Raw genomic sequence first — 18,086 nt, 5'->3', positions numbered from 1 at the left:
TTCAGACAAATCATTGTCCAATCTCTTCTTAAAAACTTCTAGTGTTGGAGCATCCACAACTTCTGGAGATAGGTCATTCAAACTAAGGTGCTTTGGCCCCATCCTGGAAGCAGAGGAAAGTATCCTGAAGCAAAATTACTGACCTCATACCCTACCTTTACTGTGCCATAGCATTAGGACTCATCAGTGTTGCTGTTCCCACACACTATAATGTGGGAAGATTTAAAGCAAAAACTGGCAGAATCCCCTCTGTCTTTCCTGCTTTCCACTCTCAAAATCATCTTAGCAACAATAACGGTAATAGTTACATGAATGATAAATTCCTCACTGGACTGATAAATGTTTTTAAATGCTTCAATTCTGTTTAATAATGGGAATGTCAAATGTCCTAGAAAACCTGCATTTGGTCTCACATGAGGCTAGTGTTCCCATCCATTTACCTCTGTATCAGTGGTGGGTTGCTCCCGGTTTGGCTCAGATCAGGCAAACCGGTAGTGGCGGTGGTGGGAGGCTCTGCCCACCCTCCCGGATGCTTCTGTGCATGTAGGTGCGAACCAATAGTAAAATTGAAACCCACCACTGCTTTGTATCCCCAAAATGGAAAGAAATGCTGTGCAAGAAAGGTAAACCAAAGCACAAAATGGCCATGGAGGCCCAGCGCTTCAGAGAGGATGACCCACACCAGACCTACTGAGCCAATTATCACTATCTTCTGAAAGTTCCTTCTACATGAATTATAGAAAGGCCTCATGGGTTGTTTTATGTTGTAGTGGTTTTGACTTAAAACTGGTCTTGGGCTGCTTCTGGACGCAAGACAAAAGTTTCTTTAAACGAAATAACCATTCTTAAACAGATTCCGAAGAAAGTAAGAGATAAGAGGAAGAAATATTCCTCTTTAGCAAAGAAATTATACAATAAAGGAGTCTGGTTTAGATGGTTATTGCCAGAAGCTATGCTGATTTTCTGGGAGGGCAGCAGAATTAGAATTAATACAGTTGTGGAGGCGGAGGCTTTCATTAAAAAACACAATGCCCTCCTAGACGAAACAGGGGACAGTACACAAGATATGAAGGAGGGAGGGGCCAAGGCTCTGCCAGCAGACAAGGGGGAGGATGCAACACTGAGAAGACTCAGGTCACAAAAATGAGCTGAAACATTATTGCAATTGTTGTTATAATGTAATTGTTGGAAGTGATACAAAAATGATTGAATATACTGATGATTTAATGTAAAATCAAAAGCTGCCAATGTTTATTCAAATGTTGATGTTTTCCTATTTTTCTTTGTAAAAGTTGCGAGATTTGGCGGGATTACCACCTTCCGCATGATGTAGCTGTCAAAAATTTTTATACCTTTTTTTACCCCTTTTCCTTAAAACATTTGTAAAAACCAATAAAAAATTTTCAAAAAAAAAGTTGTCTTTAAACGTAAAAGAAAATACTGCGTAAAATAGGTTGTGGGGTTTTTTCTCCTCTTTCCCTAGGAACTCTTTTGTTCTCCTTTCTTCTAAATATTTTCCCACACCAGCCTCTAAATAAAATATTCAATAATAAATATTCCAACACGCTGGTTATTAAATACATTTATTAGTCAACAAATTGTAAAAAAAAACAAAAAACTGAAGTTTCAACATGTGTCACATTTATTTTTACATGGTTAAAATTGTGCAGCATTTTCATTATAAAAAAAATCAGGCCCAATGTTTATTTTTAGCTTGTAATATGTTATAAATGCATTTACATTTAAGACCTATGCACAAGAATATGATTATAACCAGTTTTCATCTCATGCCATTACTTTGGAGGCCAAGACATCTTTATGACAGAAGAACAGAAAAAGTACTACAATGCAATGAAAAAATTGGGGTCTAAAAAGCCTCAGAAACCTATACCTAGGCCAGGGGTAAGTAATACAATCCAGTCTACTCAAAACTGAAAAGTCATTTTAAATTAAGTTAATGCATGGAGGGGAAAAAGGGGGAGAGAGAGCTATTTAGTTTGTTTGCTTTTTAATTCTCATACTGTTGTACAGGTAGACCTCGAGTTACAACAATTGAGCCCAAAATTTCTGCTGTTAAGTGAAATATTTGTTAAGTCAGTTTTGCCCCATTTTGCGATCTTTCTTGCCACAGTCGTTAAATGGATCTCTGAACTTGTTAAGTTAGTAACATGGTCATTAAGTGAATCTGGTTTCCCCATTGACTTTGCTTGTGAGAAGGTTGTGACAGATGATCACATGACCCGGGGACACTGCAACCATCGTAAATATGAGTCAGTTGCCAAGCATCTGATTTTTGAGTATGTGACCATGGGGATGCTGCAACCATCATAAATGTGAAAAACAGTCATAAGTCACTTTTTCAGTGCTGTTTTAACCTCAAAAGGTCACTAAACAAACTGTTATAAGTCGAGGACTACCTGTATTATTAGCCCCTTAATTCAGTTAAATTTTACTTAAACAAATGTGCCCACCTTAGTCTCCATTTAATATTATTTCTTCTTCTATACTTCAGAACAAATATCAAGGCATGGTGTTTGATTTTGTGACCCAACAAGTATTTGACATCAGTATTATGATTCTTATCTGCCTTAACATGATCACCATGATGGTAGAAACAGATGATCAAAGTAAACAAACAGAAGATATTCTCTACCGCATTAATTTTATATTTATTGTCCTTTTCACTGGAGAATGTGTCCTCAAACTAATTTCCCTACGCTATTATTATTTCACAATTGGATGGAACATTTTTGACTTTGTGGTTGTCATCCTTTCCATTGTAGGTAAGAACTATTATAACAATTTAAATCTTATCACATTTAGCTTTTATTATTATTCAATTTCTGATACATGAATTCCTTACATAAATTATTCTTGTGGAACATATATATATTTGGGTACTGTATTTTTCTCTCTGTGTGTATATTGGTAGTAAAAAGTTCATTGTGATGCCTTTGGCAATGTAATCTTAATCCAAGATGCACATTCCAGACAGGTTATTAGATCTCAAATTATCAGATATCCATCACTCTTTTTCCTCAATATGCTTTAACAACCTACCTAAATCTGGTAGCACATTAATGGGGTCAAAAGTTGCAATCTGAGAATACAAATTCCCCAACAGCTTTCTTCAAGACGTGTTTGTTCATCCAACCATTAATCAAACTCAAAAGGTAAAATGCAGAGATTCAGGAACACAACACTGGGATAAGATAATATTTATAGATGATAGGAGGAGACATAATAGAACTGAAAAACCAGGAACTGCTGACTGTATCCCAGGTTCAAATCTTACAAATCTCTTTTCCCCTCCTAGGTGTCCGAATGAACTGAAAACAGTTCATTTCTCAGTGAGAGAAATGATTGACAGACCTCCATAATTCCTGTAATGGATCTATTGGCCTCAAGCTCTTTCTGTCTAACCTTTGTCCTTTTAGCTCTTATATTACTATTCCATGAAACCTTCCAAGCCAGTTCAGAGTGCTGTGAGGCTTAAATTTTACTTCAAAAATTATGACTTAAAGCATGGTAGGAAGACCCTTCACATTGGCAAAATACCAGTATTTTGTTCCCACTGCACATAAAAAGTTTTGACATTAGCTAACCTGATAGTCTTAACCTTCGGGTCTTCTGAAAGAGAGATTCGGTGGTACATCTGTATGAATTCATCTGCCTTGGAGGAAATTAAATAACTAAAAGCATTGGTTGTCCCTTTTATTTCAATTGCCACAAAGATTTAATCATGTAACAATGAAGCATAGCAAAACAGATGCCTGCCTCATTCTTTTTCGCTTGCAAGACACTTCATAGATAATAGTAAGAAGAGTCACCAAATTCTGTTCAATCATCTGTTCATCTTGACATAGTTAATTTTCCCTTCTTACAGTCTCATGGTCCATGAGGGCTGAATTTTAAAATTATCATTATATGTTAGTATCTTTAACACAAGCATTTTGTACACTTTTTGGAAGATTGCATTCTACTTTTTGTACTTTTTACAAAGCTCAAATTAAAATTCATAAAGATCTTCTAGATCAGTGGTTCTCAACCTTTCCAATGCGGCGACCCTTTAATACAGTTCCTCATGTTGTGGTGACCTCCAGCCGTAAAACTGGTGTCTCGATTCCTAAGACCATCGAAGATATGTGTTTTCCTATGGTCTTAAGCGACCCCTGTGAAAGGGTCATTCGACCCCCAAAGGGGTCCCGACCCACAGGTTGAGAACCACTGTTCTAGATGATTAATAGAGATTAATAAAATAGTTTAGACCATTGAGTAATATAAAAACAAAACAAAAATATTGACAAATCTAAAGCTAATTAACTAAATTCTAAAATGCCTTTGTAAATAAAATGTTAACTTATTAATTCATTTAACTATTGAGTGAATACATTTGTGTGTAGATGAATTACACTTTTTCCAATTTTTAAACTATATATGAACATCTAGTATTTTCATGTGCATGTAGCCTAAAAGACAAGATCGAGCTTGGTAATAGCCTGCAGTCCAAGTACTATCAGGAGAGTAGAAGTCTGCCATTACTTTTGATACTGGATTTAGGCTGTCCTAAATCAGAGCCTTCTAAACTCCAGCCTAATCTAGATCAGGGCACACCCATGCCTGGTTTAGCGAGGGGGGGAAAGTCCCGATACATCACATGATACCGCTGTGACAACGTGACTTTGACACCCCTGATCTAGAAGAATGTCATGATCAATAGACTCAAATATCCCTGAGATTATCTAGGACTAAGGGGCATAACTACCTGCCCATTTTTCCACTAGGGCAGTTATCAAGGCTTGCTTCTATGCCCAAACCAAACTGGGAACCAATTGTTTGTAAATTTAATTTAAGGCAGCTTCTGCAAAGACGTTCCAATAAGGGAAGATAAGGTTTGATGCTGATAAACAATATCCTTGATTCTTTTGTTCAATTTTTAACAGGTATGTTTTTGGCAGAGATCATTGAGAAATATTTTGTGTCCCCCACCTTGTTCCGAGTAATTCGACTTGCCAGGATAGGTCGAATCCTGCGCTTAATCAAGGGGGCAAAGGGGATCCGCACTCTGCTTTTTGCCTTGATGATGTCTCTCCCTGCCTTGTTCAACATTGGTCTCCTCCTTTTCCTGGTCATGTTCATCTACGCCATATTTGGAATGTCCAACTTTGCCTACGTGAAGAGAGAAGTTGGCATTGATGACATGTTCAACTTTGAAACTTTTGGCAACAGCATGATCTGCCTCTTTATGATCACCACCTCTGCTGGCTGGGATGGTTTGCTAGCGCCCATCCTAAACAGCGGGCCTCCAGACTGCGACCCTAAAAAAGATCACCCAGGAAGTTCCGTCAAAGGAGACTGTGGCAATCCTTCGGTTGGGATTTTCTTCTTTGTCAGCTACATAATCATCTCATTTTTAGTTGTAGTCAACATGTATATTGCTGTCATTCTGGAGAACTTTGGTGTGGCAACTGAAGAAAGTGCTGAACCTCTGAGCGAGGATGATTTTGAGATGTTCTATGAGGTCTGGGAAAAGTTTGACCCGGATGCTACACAGTTTATGGAATTTGAAAAACTTTCAGAGTTTGCAGCTGCTCTGGAACCTCCTCTTCACTTACCTAAACCCAACAAGGTTCAGCTTATTGCAATGGACCTGCCCATGGTAAGTGGTGACAGAATTCACTGCCTGGATATATTGTTTGCTTTCACCAAACGTGTTCTGGGGGAAAGTGGAGAGATGGACGCTCTCCGCATTCAGATGGAAGACCGCTTTATGCAGTCAAACCCATCCAAAGCCTCCTATGAGCCCATCACAACTACCTTAAAAAGGAAACAAGAAGAGCTGTCAGCTATCATTATCCAGCGGGCTTTCAGGCGTTATCGTCTGACACAAACAATAAAGAAGGCTTCATTTTTAAACAACAAAAACAAAATCGAAGGAGGGGCTAGCCAACGTATTAAAGACGAATTCCTCATGGACAAGATGAATGAAAACTCTTACACCGAAAAGACAGACATGACCATGTCAACAGCTCTCTGCCCACCATCCTATGACCGTGTAACCAAGCCAGTTGAAGAAAAACATGAAAAGGAAGGCAAAGATGTACAAAAGAAAAAATAAAAACCTATGTGATTGGGTGACCAATTGTTTACAGCCTGTGTGAGTAATGTAATTGTGTCAACAGAACTCCTGCAGGTGGTCTCTGCCAAACAGACAGTTTTTACAAATGTACTGTATTCCTAAGGTCAGTGCCTCTAACAAGACAGCAACCCCTTATCAAAACACAACTGTAAAATGTAGAAAGAATGACAGGAGGTTACTGTTTTCATTACCAGCTGACACTGCTGAAGAGGAGAGAAAAATGGCTAATCAGACTGCAGGGACCAGTAAAAGGAGTTGAGGGGGAAAATGAACTTTTCTTTGGTGTGTGCGTGTGTGAATGTGAGTGTGTGCGTGTGTGTGTGTGTTAAGCATACAACTCTTAGTACAGTTAGTGTATCTACTGTTTGCATTTCAACTGCCATATTTGTCATCTTTTTACAAAATCTGGGTTGGTGGATTCACCCTTTTCTTTGTTTCTATTCACACATTGTGACTATTTTTGTAAAGGGGGTTTATGTTGGGAAAGGGGGTAAGTAGTAAATTACCAGTATGAGGCCCAGGTGTTCTATGTTATGACTCTCTTATATGCACACCAAAATGATTTGCATGGAGGCATGCTGCACTTCTCAATCACGCATGGGGGGAAAAGCATTTGATTAGGAAGAGCAACAGGTTTTCAACAACTCTGTTAACCCTGAAGGAATGTTCCATGTTGAGGTGCTTAACCAACAATAAACCAAATGGATTATTTTTGCACAGACAATTAAATCTCACAAGAACTGGAGTCGGAAATTACTGGTTTTATGTCTTGGTTGTTTGTCTTATCTTGTGTGGTGTCACTTACATCAGTGTGACCTCCAACCATCCTCTCTTCCCCACCGGTCCCGAACAGACTCCCATTTCCATTATAATACGTTTACTTTTTTTCCTTCTTCTGCAATATTGTTTCGCCATCTTCAACTCTCAGCAGAGTTGCCAACCTGTGTGTCTAATGAAGAGCCCTCTGTTGTGTAAATAGTCCTTTACTTGTGGTGCACGTTTGAGCAAATGAATAATGATCCGAGCACATTATGTATGTACCACAATAAGTTTAGTGTGCAAGCTTTCAGCAGGTAAGACGATGTATTCTGTACCATTATAGGTAGTTTGGATTCAATCAATGCATGTTTATATTGCCTACGCTTCTCTTCTTTAGACTGGCCAGAATCTTAAATACAGGAAGCCAAATGTCAGAGGTAAAGCGGGGGGGAAAAAAGAGTTCAACAAGACCTCATTCTCTCCTATCATTAAGCAATATTGGAGAAATCTTTTTCTTTCGTTTGTCATTTTAACATTTTAAGTAAACAAATCCAATGTATAGCCGAACTGTACAGAGTATACTGCAAATGCCTAAACCTGTTGAAAATAATGTGGGTAGAATTTTATAAGGAAATATAAATATTGTAAAGATCAAGTTGTGTTATTTTTGAGCATTCTGTACATAAAATAAGAAAGAATTTTATCTTCAGGTTGATGTTGCAGCCTTTTAAGTTAGTTTCTTTCCATAGCACTTTTTCATGAAAGAATATCAGAAAACAAGAAATGAAGAAGAGACGGGTAATTGTAGCTTTCTGCTTTTTAAATTGTACTTGCTAATATTTTCAAGATGCAATAATTCAATGATTTGTGAAAGAAATATCCCAATTTTGCTAGCTTCCAAACAGCTATTCTTTGCTGTAAGAAAAGGATGTAAGATTTGGTTTGATATTTTTAGCTGTGCCTGCATCAGAAAATGTAGCATTTTTCTCTCTCTCTCAGAAACACAATATTTTTCCTGGAATTATTTAATGCTAACTGTGGACATTTACTTGATTCCATGCTTTAGAATCATTGCTAATATATCGGTATTTTTTCACAGAAAAGAATAGCAAAATTATATAACCAAATACATCCAGAAATTTTATGTTTCTTATATATGTTAAATATAGAAGCTTTCTTTTAATAAGCTATCAACTTATTGTATTGTTGAATTGCATGCAGGAAATGCTACTAATATTCTCAATAATGTTATACATAATTACCAATGTGCAAAAATAATAAAGATTACTTTTTTATTGTAATTTCCTTGGTTATTTTTCATCTCTAAAATAAAAATGAAGTTCAAGCTGTCATAAATAAGAATGTGACTAAAATGTTCATTAAACATACTTACATGGAATAAAGTTCCACCGATTTTTTGCTGTGAAAGAGAACACAGAAATTACACGGCAACGTTTGGTGTCATGTATGTGATTCCCTGAATCCAACACAAGAGATAATTCCACAATTTCCACAGATCATGATCATCAGTTCAAGCAGGAAACAGTCCTAGGCCCTCACTTGCTCCAAGTTGGAAAGCTGTATCATCCTTGACCATCCTCGTGGTCCTTCATTTGTGCCTGTGGATACCAGCTTACCCAAAAGACTTCTGGGCATCCCTCTAACTCTTTGCCCCACCTAACCTTTAGATTTTAAAAGTTCTTTTAAATGAAAAGCTGAGGCCAAAAACATCTTTGAAAATAAAAATGGAAGGTGCTTGCATTGGTGCACAATTTAGAAGTGATCCTACTTCCTTCCCCAGGAACCAAGTAAATCCAGACTAGAATTAAAAGCATGTGGCATAGCGCAGTGATGGCGGACCTTTTAGGCACCAAGTGCCCAAAGTGCGTGCACGCACCCAAACTAAGGTGGCGGACGCCATGTGCCCCCGCGTTCTACGAATGCATGCGCCCTGTGCATGTGCAACAGAGACCCAAAGACCAGCTGGCTGGCGGGAGGTGCATGCGCATGCACGGCAGAGACCCAAAACAGAGCTGGGATGATGGCGCACATGCCCACAGAGAGGGCTCTGTGTGCCGCCTCAGGCAGACGTGGCATAGGTTCACCACCATTAGTATAGTGAGAAGGGTCACTACATTATCTTCTGAAAAAGTATATCCGTGAACATCATGAGCAGTGATTTTGGGCCTTCAATCCCAAAAATAGAAAGATTGTATCAACTCAAGTAGGGATCCTGCGCTTTTGAAAAATTGGCACTTAATGTGTCACAATTTATTAAAACAAATGTATCAGTGTATTGTATCTGAGACTACTATATTAGATTAATTAAATCTCTTTCTTGCCATCATCTATTTTCTACCTGTTCCATTTAATTATCTCTGTGTTTAGCCACGTTTAGTTAAATAACGTAACAGAAATGTGTAATTCATGTGCAATATAGGAAAGTGAATTAAAAAATGAATAAATGATAACTGTGGTTCGAAAAACAAGAGCTTTTCCTCCTAGCCAGAGACAGCTGAAAATTCTGTGTACGTGTTGGAAACTAGTTCACTTTATTTGCCAAAATATCAACAGCTACTTTAATGATTGCCTGAAAGTAGTGCCTCCATACATTGCTATTATTCAGCATACAGGTATTTCTTGAACCACTCAGTGACAATTACAACAGGTCTGAAAAATGAAACTTATCACTGGTTTTCAAACAAACTATTGCAGCATCCCCTTAGTCATGTGATCAAAATTAAGAGACTCAGCAACTAGCATCTATTTATTGATAGCTGCAGAGTTCTGGGAAGATGTGATCACCGTTTGCTATTTTCCCTGCCAGCTTTCAACAAGCAAAGTCAATAGGGGAAGCTGGATTGTCCTAATAACTATATAAATCATTTAACAACTGTAGTGATTTGCTTAACAATTATTGCAAAAAAGATAAAATGGGGCATAACTCACTTAACAATTGCTTTGCTTAACATTAACAATGGAAATTTTGGGCTCAATTGTGGTCATAAGTTGAGGACTACCTATACTACTGTTTCCCCAAAAATAAGGCATGATCTTATTTTCTTTTAACCCCCGAAATAAGCGCTTGGCCTTATTTTCGGGGAGGTCTTATTATTTTTGAGGTGCAGGAGACGGCGAGTGTGGTCACCTCATGGCTGCTGCTCTGTTGCAATATTTTCGGGGAGGGCTTATCTTAGCACATGCACTCAAAAGTCCAATCAGGTTTATTATCTGGGGAGGTCTTATTTTCAGTGAAACAGGGTAGAACTGTGGAAATAACAATGATTAAATTTTAAAAATGCTCTAAAGAATGGGTAAAACTAAAATTAAATGTAAGATAATTTTTGTTTGACTAGATACATCTGAGAAATTATCCCTTTTTAAAAGGTTTTTAAAAAAATATTACAAAGACAAAAATATTTCCATACTGATTGGGAGGGGGGGAAGAAATATTGCACTAAGTATTAATTAAAAGAGTTTTGTTCCTTGATTAGGATTTCTTTTCAGGATGGAAATTCTGATTGTAGACCACATGCAGCAGGATTTCTTCTATGCCCAAGAAATAATACAAACTTCCCTCAATTGAAAATAAGATTTCATGGGGGAGAGGGGGAAGAGTTATTTTGATTTTCTATATCCAGGGTTCTTGTTGTTTTTCTTTGCTAAGGAATACATTGTCACGAGCCAGAAATACGTCCATCAGTGGAATTAAACAGGGTAATTTCCTCTCCCTATCTCAACTCCTATGTTTATTTTAATCAAATTATGAATATCTATTAGCCCTATAAGGCAAATTTGAAGGATATGTTATGTGCTTTGAGGAGAGATGAGGAGGAATACATTTGCTCCAGTGCAGGAGATGTCTGCTCATAACCTAGGCCATGAGTGTCAAACTCGCCACGTCACGTTGCTGTCACATGACATTTTACAATGTTTTTCCCCTTCGCGGAGCTAGGGTGGGCGTGGCCTGCACGTGACGCATCCAGCCCGCAGGCAGCCAGTTTGAGACCCCTGACTTAGGTTCTTGGTCCTGGTTCACACCAGTCTTTTCCAGTTTGCTGCCACTCAGTGTCTTGAATTACTCTATTTCCAGCCACTGTAGTTAGGAGATGGAGATAGTCTTTATTGAACTGACCTGTAAAGATACATAATAATAAAATGAACAACATGTGAGAAGCCCTAACCTAGGAAAGAAAGCATAGACAGGCATACTGTAGAAAAGACAATAAAATGCCTTCTAAAACATCAACAGATGTGCATATAATATTTATTACAGTAGTCAGTATGGACATCTGGACATTAAAAGTACAATCTAAATGCTAAATGGTTTCCCACCTTGTGGCCATCAACTTCCATTAACATATTTCAGGGGTGTCCAAACTTGGGAACTTTAAGACTTGTGGACTTCAACTCCCAGAATTCTGGGAGTTGAAGTCCACAAGTCTTAAAGTTCCCAAGTTTGGACACCCCTGAAATATTTGCTTTCCCATTGTTTAGGGTTCAACTATTTTACTTTTCCTCAAGTGTGGAGCTCTACTGTTCTGAATTGTCCATGACAAATTACTCTAACTTCTATGTGTGCAATTATTGTAGGACATTAATGTTCTTTTAACAGAGTTACTACCTTTCTCTCTCTAAGGAAGCTAATGTTGGGCTTTGAAGAGGCAAGATAGTTTATTAACACTTACGAACTTTGGGGGTGGAAAAGACACCTGAGAATACTGTGGAAAGCCAAGAGCAAGCCAAGGGATTATTGAACAATTCAACTCAAGTTCTCACTTGAGGCACAAATAACTAGGCTTGAATTACCCTACTTGGGACACGTTGTGTGAAGACCTAGTTCTCTGGAAAAAGCTTCATGCTGAGAAAGAGACAGAAGACAACAACCAACAGCAAGATAGATGTACTCAGTTACAAGTGGTAATGAGTGCACTGCTGGAAGATCTGAAAGGCCTGGATCTTGCCTTCTGATCTACCCTCCTTCAATTCAATAGGCACATCGCCAGGAGATAGGAAGGAGGGAGGGAGGGAGGGAGGGAGGGAAGGAAGGAAGGAAGGAAGGAAGGAAGGAAGGAAGGAAGGAAGGAAGGAAGGAAGGAAGGAAGGAAGCTTTGCCCATCCTCCATTGGCTCTTGCTTATCTTTCTATTATTAGCTTTCTTGAATGCTTGTCATCACCTTTAGTCTTTTAAAACCAGGAACCTTTCTCTCACTTTAAAGCTTTATTCCCTCCCTCCCTTAATCTTAAATGGTCAGCTGTTTGAGATCTGGCCCTCAGTATTTGCTTCCATACTAAGTTATTGGATCTCAGTGGCACTGGGCTTTGGCTATTTCTTCTGAATGCCAAATGGAGTTGTAATCAATCTGGTGCCATTCATCATCTGATTATGGGTGGTGACCAATTTGAGATGCATAACTGAGATTTGGGTGGGCCCCTCTCAGAAATATGCTCACATGGGTTTTGGGTTTTCTCTTTGGGGGGCGGGAGATAGGGCATCCTGTAATTCTTACCTATTTTGGCTTTAAAAACAATACCATATTAAATGCCCATGCAGTCAATCAAGATTAGATTGGCACACCTTTTTTTTTAAGGCCGCCGTTGTCTTTGTGCGTACACGCACCCTACTGAAATAAACTCCACCAGGCGATGGGTCTTGACAGAAACCCATCGGGCGCGTTCGAGGATCCCGCGCAGGAGTTCGAGAACCCTGGGAAAGGCTGGGAGGAAGACCCCACTTCTTTCTGTTTCGTTGCGCATTATCGGGAGGGGGGGGGAGATTGAGCGGATCCGGTTCACACAGAATAGGCTCGTGGGGCTTTTCACGGCTCCGAGGCAGCCGATCTCGGGTGAAAGGACAGGGACAGGGCCAACCCACTCAACCTTCCTAGAGGGGAGTTCGGTCTCGCCTCCTTTGGCTTCGGGCTGCAAAAACCGCGGGAGTCACCGAATTGTAATCCGCTGAAAGGCACTGCGGCGTTTCCAGGGGAGGGGAGGAGCTGCCACCCGGCTCTCCTGCCATTCAAAGGCGAAGCGTCGCTCTTGGCTTTAAGCTCCACCTTTCCCTGACGTTTGGGGGCCATCCTGTTGCACTGGCAACGGGTGTTGCTACCGCTTGGATTCTTCAGCGGCCATGGAGTCTTCCTTCCTGCAGGTTGGTTGGAAACTCTGCTCCTCCCTCCCTCCTTCTCTCCCCTTCCTTCCCTCTTTCTTTCTCTCTCCCTCCCTCTCTCCTCTCCACTCCCTCCTTCCTCCTTCTCTCCCTCTTCCTTCCCTCCCTCCCTCCTTCTCTCCCTTTCATCCCTCTCTTCCTCCTCTCTCCTCTCCCCTTCATTCCCTCTTTTTTCTTCCCTCCCTCTTCCCTCCCTCCGCCCTTCCTTCTCTCCTTTCCTTCCTTCCTTCCCTCTTTCTTTCTTTTTTCCTCCCTTTCTCTCTTCCCCCCCTTCTTGCCTTCCCTCTTTCTCTTCCTTTCTTCCTCCCTCCCTTTTCTCTCCCTTTCCTTCCTCCCTCCCTCCTTCCTTCTTTCCCTCTTTCTTCCTTCCTTCCTCCCTATCTCCTTTCCCCTTCTTTCCTTCCTTCCCTCTCTTTATTTCTTTTTCTTCCTCCCTCCCTCCCTCCTTCCTTCCACGGCGCAGCGACCCCCCATTTCCTCGCCGCCGTGCATCGCCCAGCGTCTTCCTTCCTCCTTTCTGGCAATGGCAGCCCCGTTTTCCGACGCTTCTCCTTCCCGGCCTTGATGTTCCTCCTTCCTAGGGAAGGACACCAAGCTCCGGGAAAACAACGCCGGCAGCAGCTGGGCGAGGAAGGTCAGGCTCCCCTTCCCCGCACGGGTTCTGCAAAGCCCTGGCGGTTTTGCATGGAGTAGCGGATCCCTGCTTCCCGCAGGGTTTGGCCTCGGTACCCGTACCGGGCTTTGCTCTTTTTCTCCAGGACCTTTGAAATTGCCCACCCACCCACCCACCGCCCCCTTTCACTTGTCTGCCTTAAAACCCAGAGGCGACACGTTTTCCTCCTGAGGATGGCTATGATTTTTTGTAGGAAGCCGAGTGTATGTGTGAGCCAGTCCCCTCAGCACACGAACACAGGCGTCATTAAACGCTAGCTAGAGCAGGGGTCTGGAAGCTTGGCAACTTTACGACTTGTGGACTTCAACTCCCAGAATTCCTCAGCCAGCGCTGGCTGAGGAATTCTGGGAGTTGAAGTCCACAAGTCGTAAAGTTGCCAAGCTTCCAGCCCCCTGCGCTGAGAACGCCCACTCCTTCCCTCTCGGTTACCTTGGAACTACGACTCCCAGAATTCCTGGCTAAAATCCTGAAAGTTGCCATGCCAGTTGTGTGCGCATCCGAAGAGCACATCAGTGAGGCAAATCTGGGACCCAAAGAAGCAGCAATTGCAATTTGAGGGAGAAGGGGTGTAAATTTGGAAGCATCTGAACCTGAAACAACAGCAACCCACATTGCTTATGCTTGTGTCTGAGCTGTTTTTTTGAAAGCTGATGCTGACTGGGAAAAGGCATCTCTCGAGAGCAGTTCTAAGGTGGAGAATTGTTCGAATGCTTTGCTTTTGCGAAGAATGCCTGTGCAAAACAAACGGTCATGAAGTTTATGTTATATGTGCAAAGCATAAAAGGTCAGCATTTGTAATGCAGATAAGGTCAAGTGCCAGAGAAACAAATGGCAATCGGTCAAGACTGGCTTCCCCCCTTACACCATCCTTTTGTAAGCTGTCCTTCAAACTTCAAGCTGAGATCCCAACTTCCAGGATGGCTGGAGAGATGCAGGTTCAAAGCCCTACTCAAGTTTGGTGGTGACTTTTGGGCTAGTCACTTTTTTCTCAGCCTTTGGAAAATACCAGATGCACTAAATCCGTGATGATGAACTTATGGCACCTGTACCACAGTGGGCACCCGAACTGCCGCCCAGCTCAGCTCCACCGCCTATGCGTGTGCGCCTCCCACTTGCCAGCTGATTTGTGGGTCTCTGCCGCGCCCTCCCCCCTCGACCCATTTTTGGTCCCAGGAGGCTGCAGGGAGGCTTGCCATAACGGAGTGAGAAGGGGGAGTCTCGCGCATGCATGGGGAGTCATGCACATGTGCAGGGGTCATGCACATGTGCGGAGGTCATGGCAGGCAGATGGGGGGACATGGGAGTCATGCACACATGCGCAGGAGGGTGGGGCATATTGCATTATGGGTGTGGGCATGCGAGGATACATTTTGGCACGCGAGGAGAAAGTGATGGTTAGCCATCACTGCACTAAATCAACAAGTCACTCATAGAAATTGTACAGGAATCATGAAATACTTGAATACTTCAGGAGGCCAAAAGACTAGGCACCATGTGGGGAAAGTCTTTCTTTGCTTGAGGATTCTGCAGTTGTATCATCTTGGGCAAATGCATCAGCTTGGGGAAAACGTACCAAAAAGCTGTGCAAAAGAGATTGTTGTCAGATTTTGGAAGTAACTCTCCTAAATCCTTTCTCTCTGTTTTATGAGTGTGATTGATTCCCCTGCTTGCTTGTGGAAATCCAAGTCTTTTCCTTTCCTTTCAGGCTTTAATTAATTATTACTGTCAAGAAGGCTATTTTCGCCATGTTCAGACTATTGCCAATGAAGGCTTGAAGACATTTAGCAATGACCCGGTGTTTCTTTTCTACCAATCTTATGGCATTTTGATGGAAGGTAATTCTTTACTTTATATACTTTCACACTTGCAGTTGTTATTTATTCATCTGATAATGAATACTTGCTAAGAAGTAAATTTCATTGTTTTTCATGGGCCTTACTTTCAGGAAGGGGCACATAGAATTGCAATCTTAAACCATCTTGTTTAAAAGTTTCTATAAGTAAATCTTTTGGTTCTTCAGTCAAATATGCATGCCACTATTTCTGCCTAGTAAATAGTTTAGGGGACTGGGTCCTGGATGCTGCAGAACCTCAGCCCTTGGTAATGCTGGATGGGTAAAGGTAGCGCTTGGATCAGTGGCGTAGCGTGGGGGGTGCAGGGGGGGCCGGCCGCACCGGGCGCATCATCTGGGGGGGCGCCCTGACTTGCCCTGCGCCGCCCTTTGCCGGACTGTGGCCGTCTCTTTCCTCCCGAGGAGGAGCTCGAAGGGCAGCGGGAAAAGGCTCGACTGAAGGGAAGCAGGTGCCGCGGGGGTGGGAGGCGCACCGGGGGCTTCGGGAAGGCGCCGGCTTCCCGGGGCGCTCCAGGCGGAGCCGAAGGAGAGCGGCGCTGCGCTGCGCTCCGTCTGCCCGCCACTGCAACGCCACCGCGTCCTCCCGCTCCGCCTGGAGCGCCCCGGGAAGCCAGCGCCTTCCCGAAGCCCCCGGTGCGCCTCCCACCCCCGCGGCACCTGCTTCCCTTCAGTCGAGCCTTTTCCCGCTGCCCTTCGAGCTCCTCCTCGGGAGGAAGGCAGGAGGCCAGCATGGAGAGCCTCACTTGACTGATGCCGACCCAGGGGCAGCTGCAGTCGGGCCGCCCTCGCTTTAGGGGACGCAAATTACTTGCCTTGCCCCGGGTGCTGACAACCCACGCTACGCCACTGGCTTGGATAGAAAAATTTGGGAACACTAATGATATCAGAAAAGAATCTCAGAAAAATCCAGCTAGCTGTAATTTTTTGTGGATGTTTAGTTTTTGCAGCTCAAATCAGGTAGCCTAGTTGGAATTTAACATCTGAAGCCCCATGTGATCCATCTCTGCAATTTCTGTTGAAAAGGAAAAGAATTATTGATTTGTTGCCCTTGTAATTCGTTTGCTCAAATAAATTCTTTTAGGTTCATTTGGGCAATGCATGACTTTTAGTCAACCAAGAGGCTTATCTTAGGTGTTTGAAAGGTTGAATGTGAGGGTTTTGTTTTAATCCCAAAAACCAGCATTTGGTCCAATTAATTAGAGTGTGTGTGTTTGTGTAAAAATAACATAGTGTTTCATAAATTCATGAATGGATGCCAATTGCAAATGCAGTATTACATAATGTTAATGCAATTCAAGAAATTATCAGAAGTTATTTATAGGATGAGAAAAATAGGTAATCAGATTTTCCCCCCCTGCAATCTCCTCATCACAGAATTGTCTTGTATACTGTATATGGAAAGCACTGCACATTTTTCTGTGACATATGAGGAATACAGGTAACCCTCATTTAACAGCCACAGTTGGGACTGAAATTTTGGTCATAGGTTGTTGTCATTAAGTGGGTCACTGTGTGACTTGACTTAATTTTATGACCCTTTCTCCAAGGTTGGCGGAGACAGTGGTCATGCATGGGTTAACTCAGTCAGTAACCAATAGAACTGAGTCTACCAAAGTGATGTCATCGCCTCTGAGGAACATGCTCCCGGTTTTTTAGACTCAGTTCGATCGGAACTGGCTGTGCTAATTGCTCTCTCCTCAACTTGATTTATTAATTAACTATTCTAAATTTAAAATTCTGCTGGATATCCAGAATCAATGGGCGTCGCCAGGTACAGGTCCCCTCCCCAATACCTTGGACAAGCTCCTGTATAATGTCGGACCTGACCTCGCCAAGGCTCTGGAGGTGCTTTCTATTGACTTACCTATAATTGGTCTTTCCTCTCCTAATGCAGCCTCAGCAGCTCCTGAGGAGGCTCTTCGCCCTGAAGACAAAAGGATAGAACAAACTCTGGTCAAGGGTCACCAGGCCTCGGCTTGGGCCATTAGAGCGGGTTCCTCTGCCTCCTTCTTTAGTCACTCTGCTCTATTATGGCTGAGACAACTTCAAGCTCGGCTTCCAGCCCGAGATTCTAGGGCTCACAGGGACATTAACAAATTGAAGGTGGCCCTAGAATACATTGTAGATTTATTTTATTTATTTATTTATTATTCGTATTTATAGACCGCCCCCTCTCCCGAAAGGGACTTGGGGCGGTGTACAGTCACTAAAATGCGTTATAAAATACATACATAAAACAGTTAATAATTAAATACGTAGGTGGAGGAGGTTGCAAGACTGTATATAGAATAATAAATATAGTACATTAAAAACTCTAATAACCCAGGAGTTAAAATATTACCCAAAATTACCCATTAAAATATATCCACCGGGAGGTAAAAACTAAGAATGTGCCAGGCCAGCTAATCGAAACAGGTGAGTCTTTAATTTTTGACGGAAGGAACGGAAGTCAGTGGTAGTTCTAATGTCGGGGGGGAGGTCATTCCAGAGGGTT

At 41.9% G+C, this 18,086-nt stretch overlaps 2 protein-coding genes across 6 annotated transcripts in view; both read left to right on the top strand.

Annotated features, from left to right (window-relative positions):
• The window catches only part of LOC309382980 (sodium channel protein type 1 subunit alpha), a 136,377-nt gene extending 128,100 nt beyond the window's left edge, over positions 1-8,277 (top strand). For all 4 annotated transcript variants that reach the window (XM_081934984.1, XM_081934983.1, XM_081934985.1 and 1 more), the window contains 3 exons: positions 1,798-1,902; positions 2,513-2,783; positions 4,944-8,277. In XM_081934984.1, the coding sequence (XP_081791110.1) occupies positions 1,798-1,902; positions 2,513-2,783; positions 4,944-6,118 (1,551 nt within the window). In that variant the 3' untranslated portion in view covers positions 6,119-8,277. The remainder of the gene's footprint in view (positions 1-1,797; positions 1,903-2,512; positions 2,784-4,943) is intronic.
• Positions 8,278-12,764: 4,487 nt separating this feature from the next.
• Positions 12,765-18,086, top strand: part of TTC21B (tetratricopeptide repeat domain 21B) — a 58,486-nt gene continuing 53,164 nt past the window's right edge. Inside the window, exons 1-2 of one of the 2 annotated variants that reach the window (XR_014173713.1) lie at positions 12,765-13,049; positions 15,446-15,575. Coding sequence is in view for 1 of the 2 variants with exons in the window: in XM_081934714.1 (XP_081790840.1) it covers positions 13,029-13,049; positions 15,446-15,575 (151 nt within the window). In the remaining variant the exon portion in view is untranslated. The remainder of the gene's footprint in view (positions 13,050-15,445; positions 15,576-18,086) is intronic. The other variant, XM_081934714.1, reaches the window with a different exon arrangement.

This window comes from Natrix helvetica, assembly GCF_964273705.1.
Source record: "Natrix helvetica genome assembly, chromosome: 1".
Classification (NCBI taxonomy): domain Eukaryota; kingdom Metazoa; phylum Chordata; class Lepidosauria; order Squamata; family Natricidae; genus Natrix; species Natrix helvetica.
The sequence above is the reverse complement of the archived record's forward strand: the minus strand, read 5'-3'. Positions and strand labels throughout refer to the sequence as shown.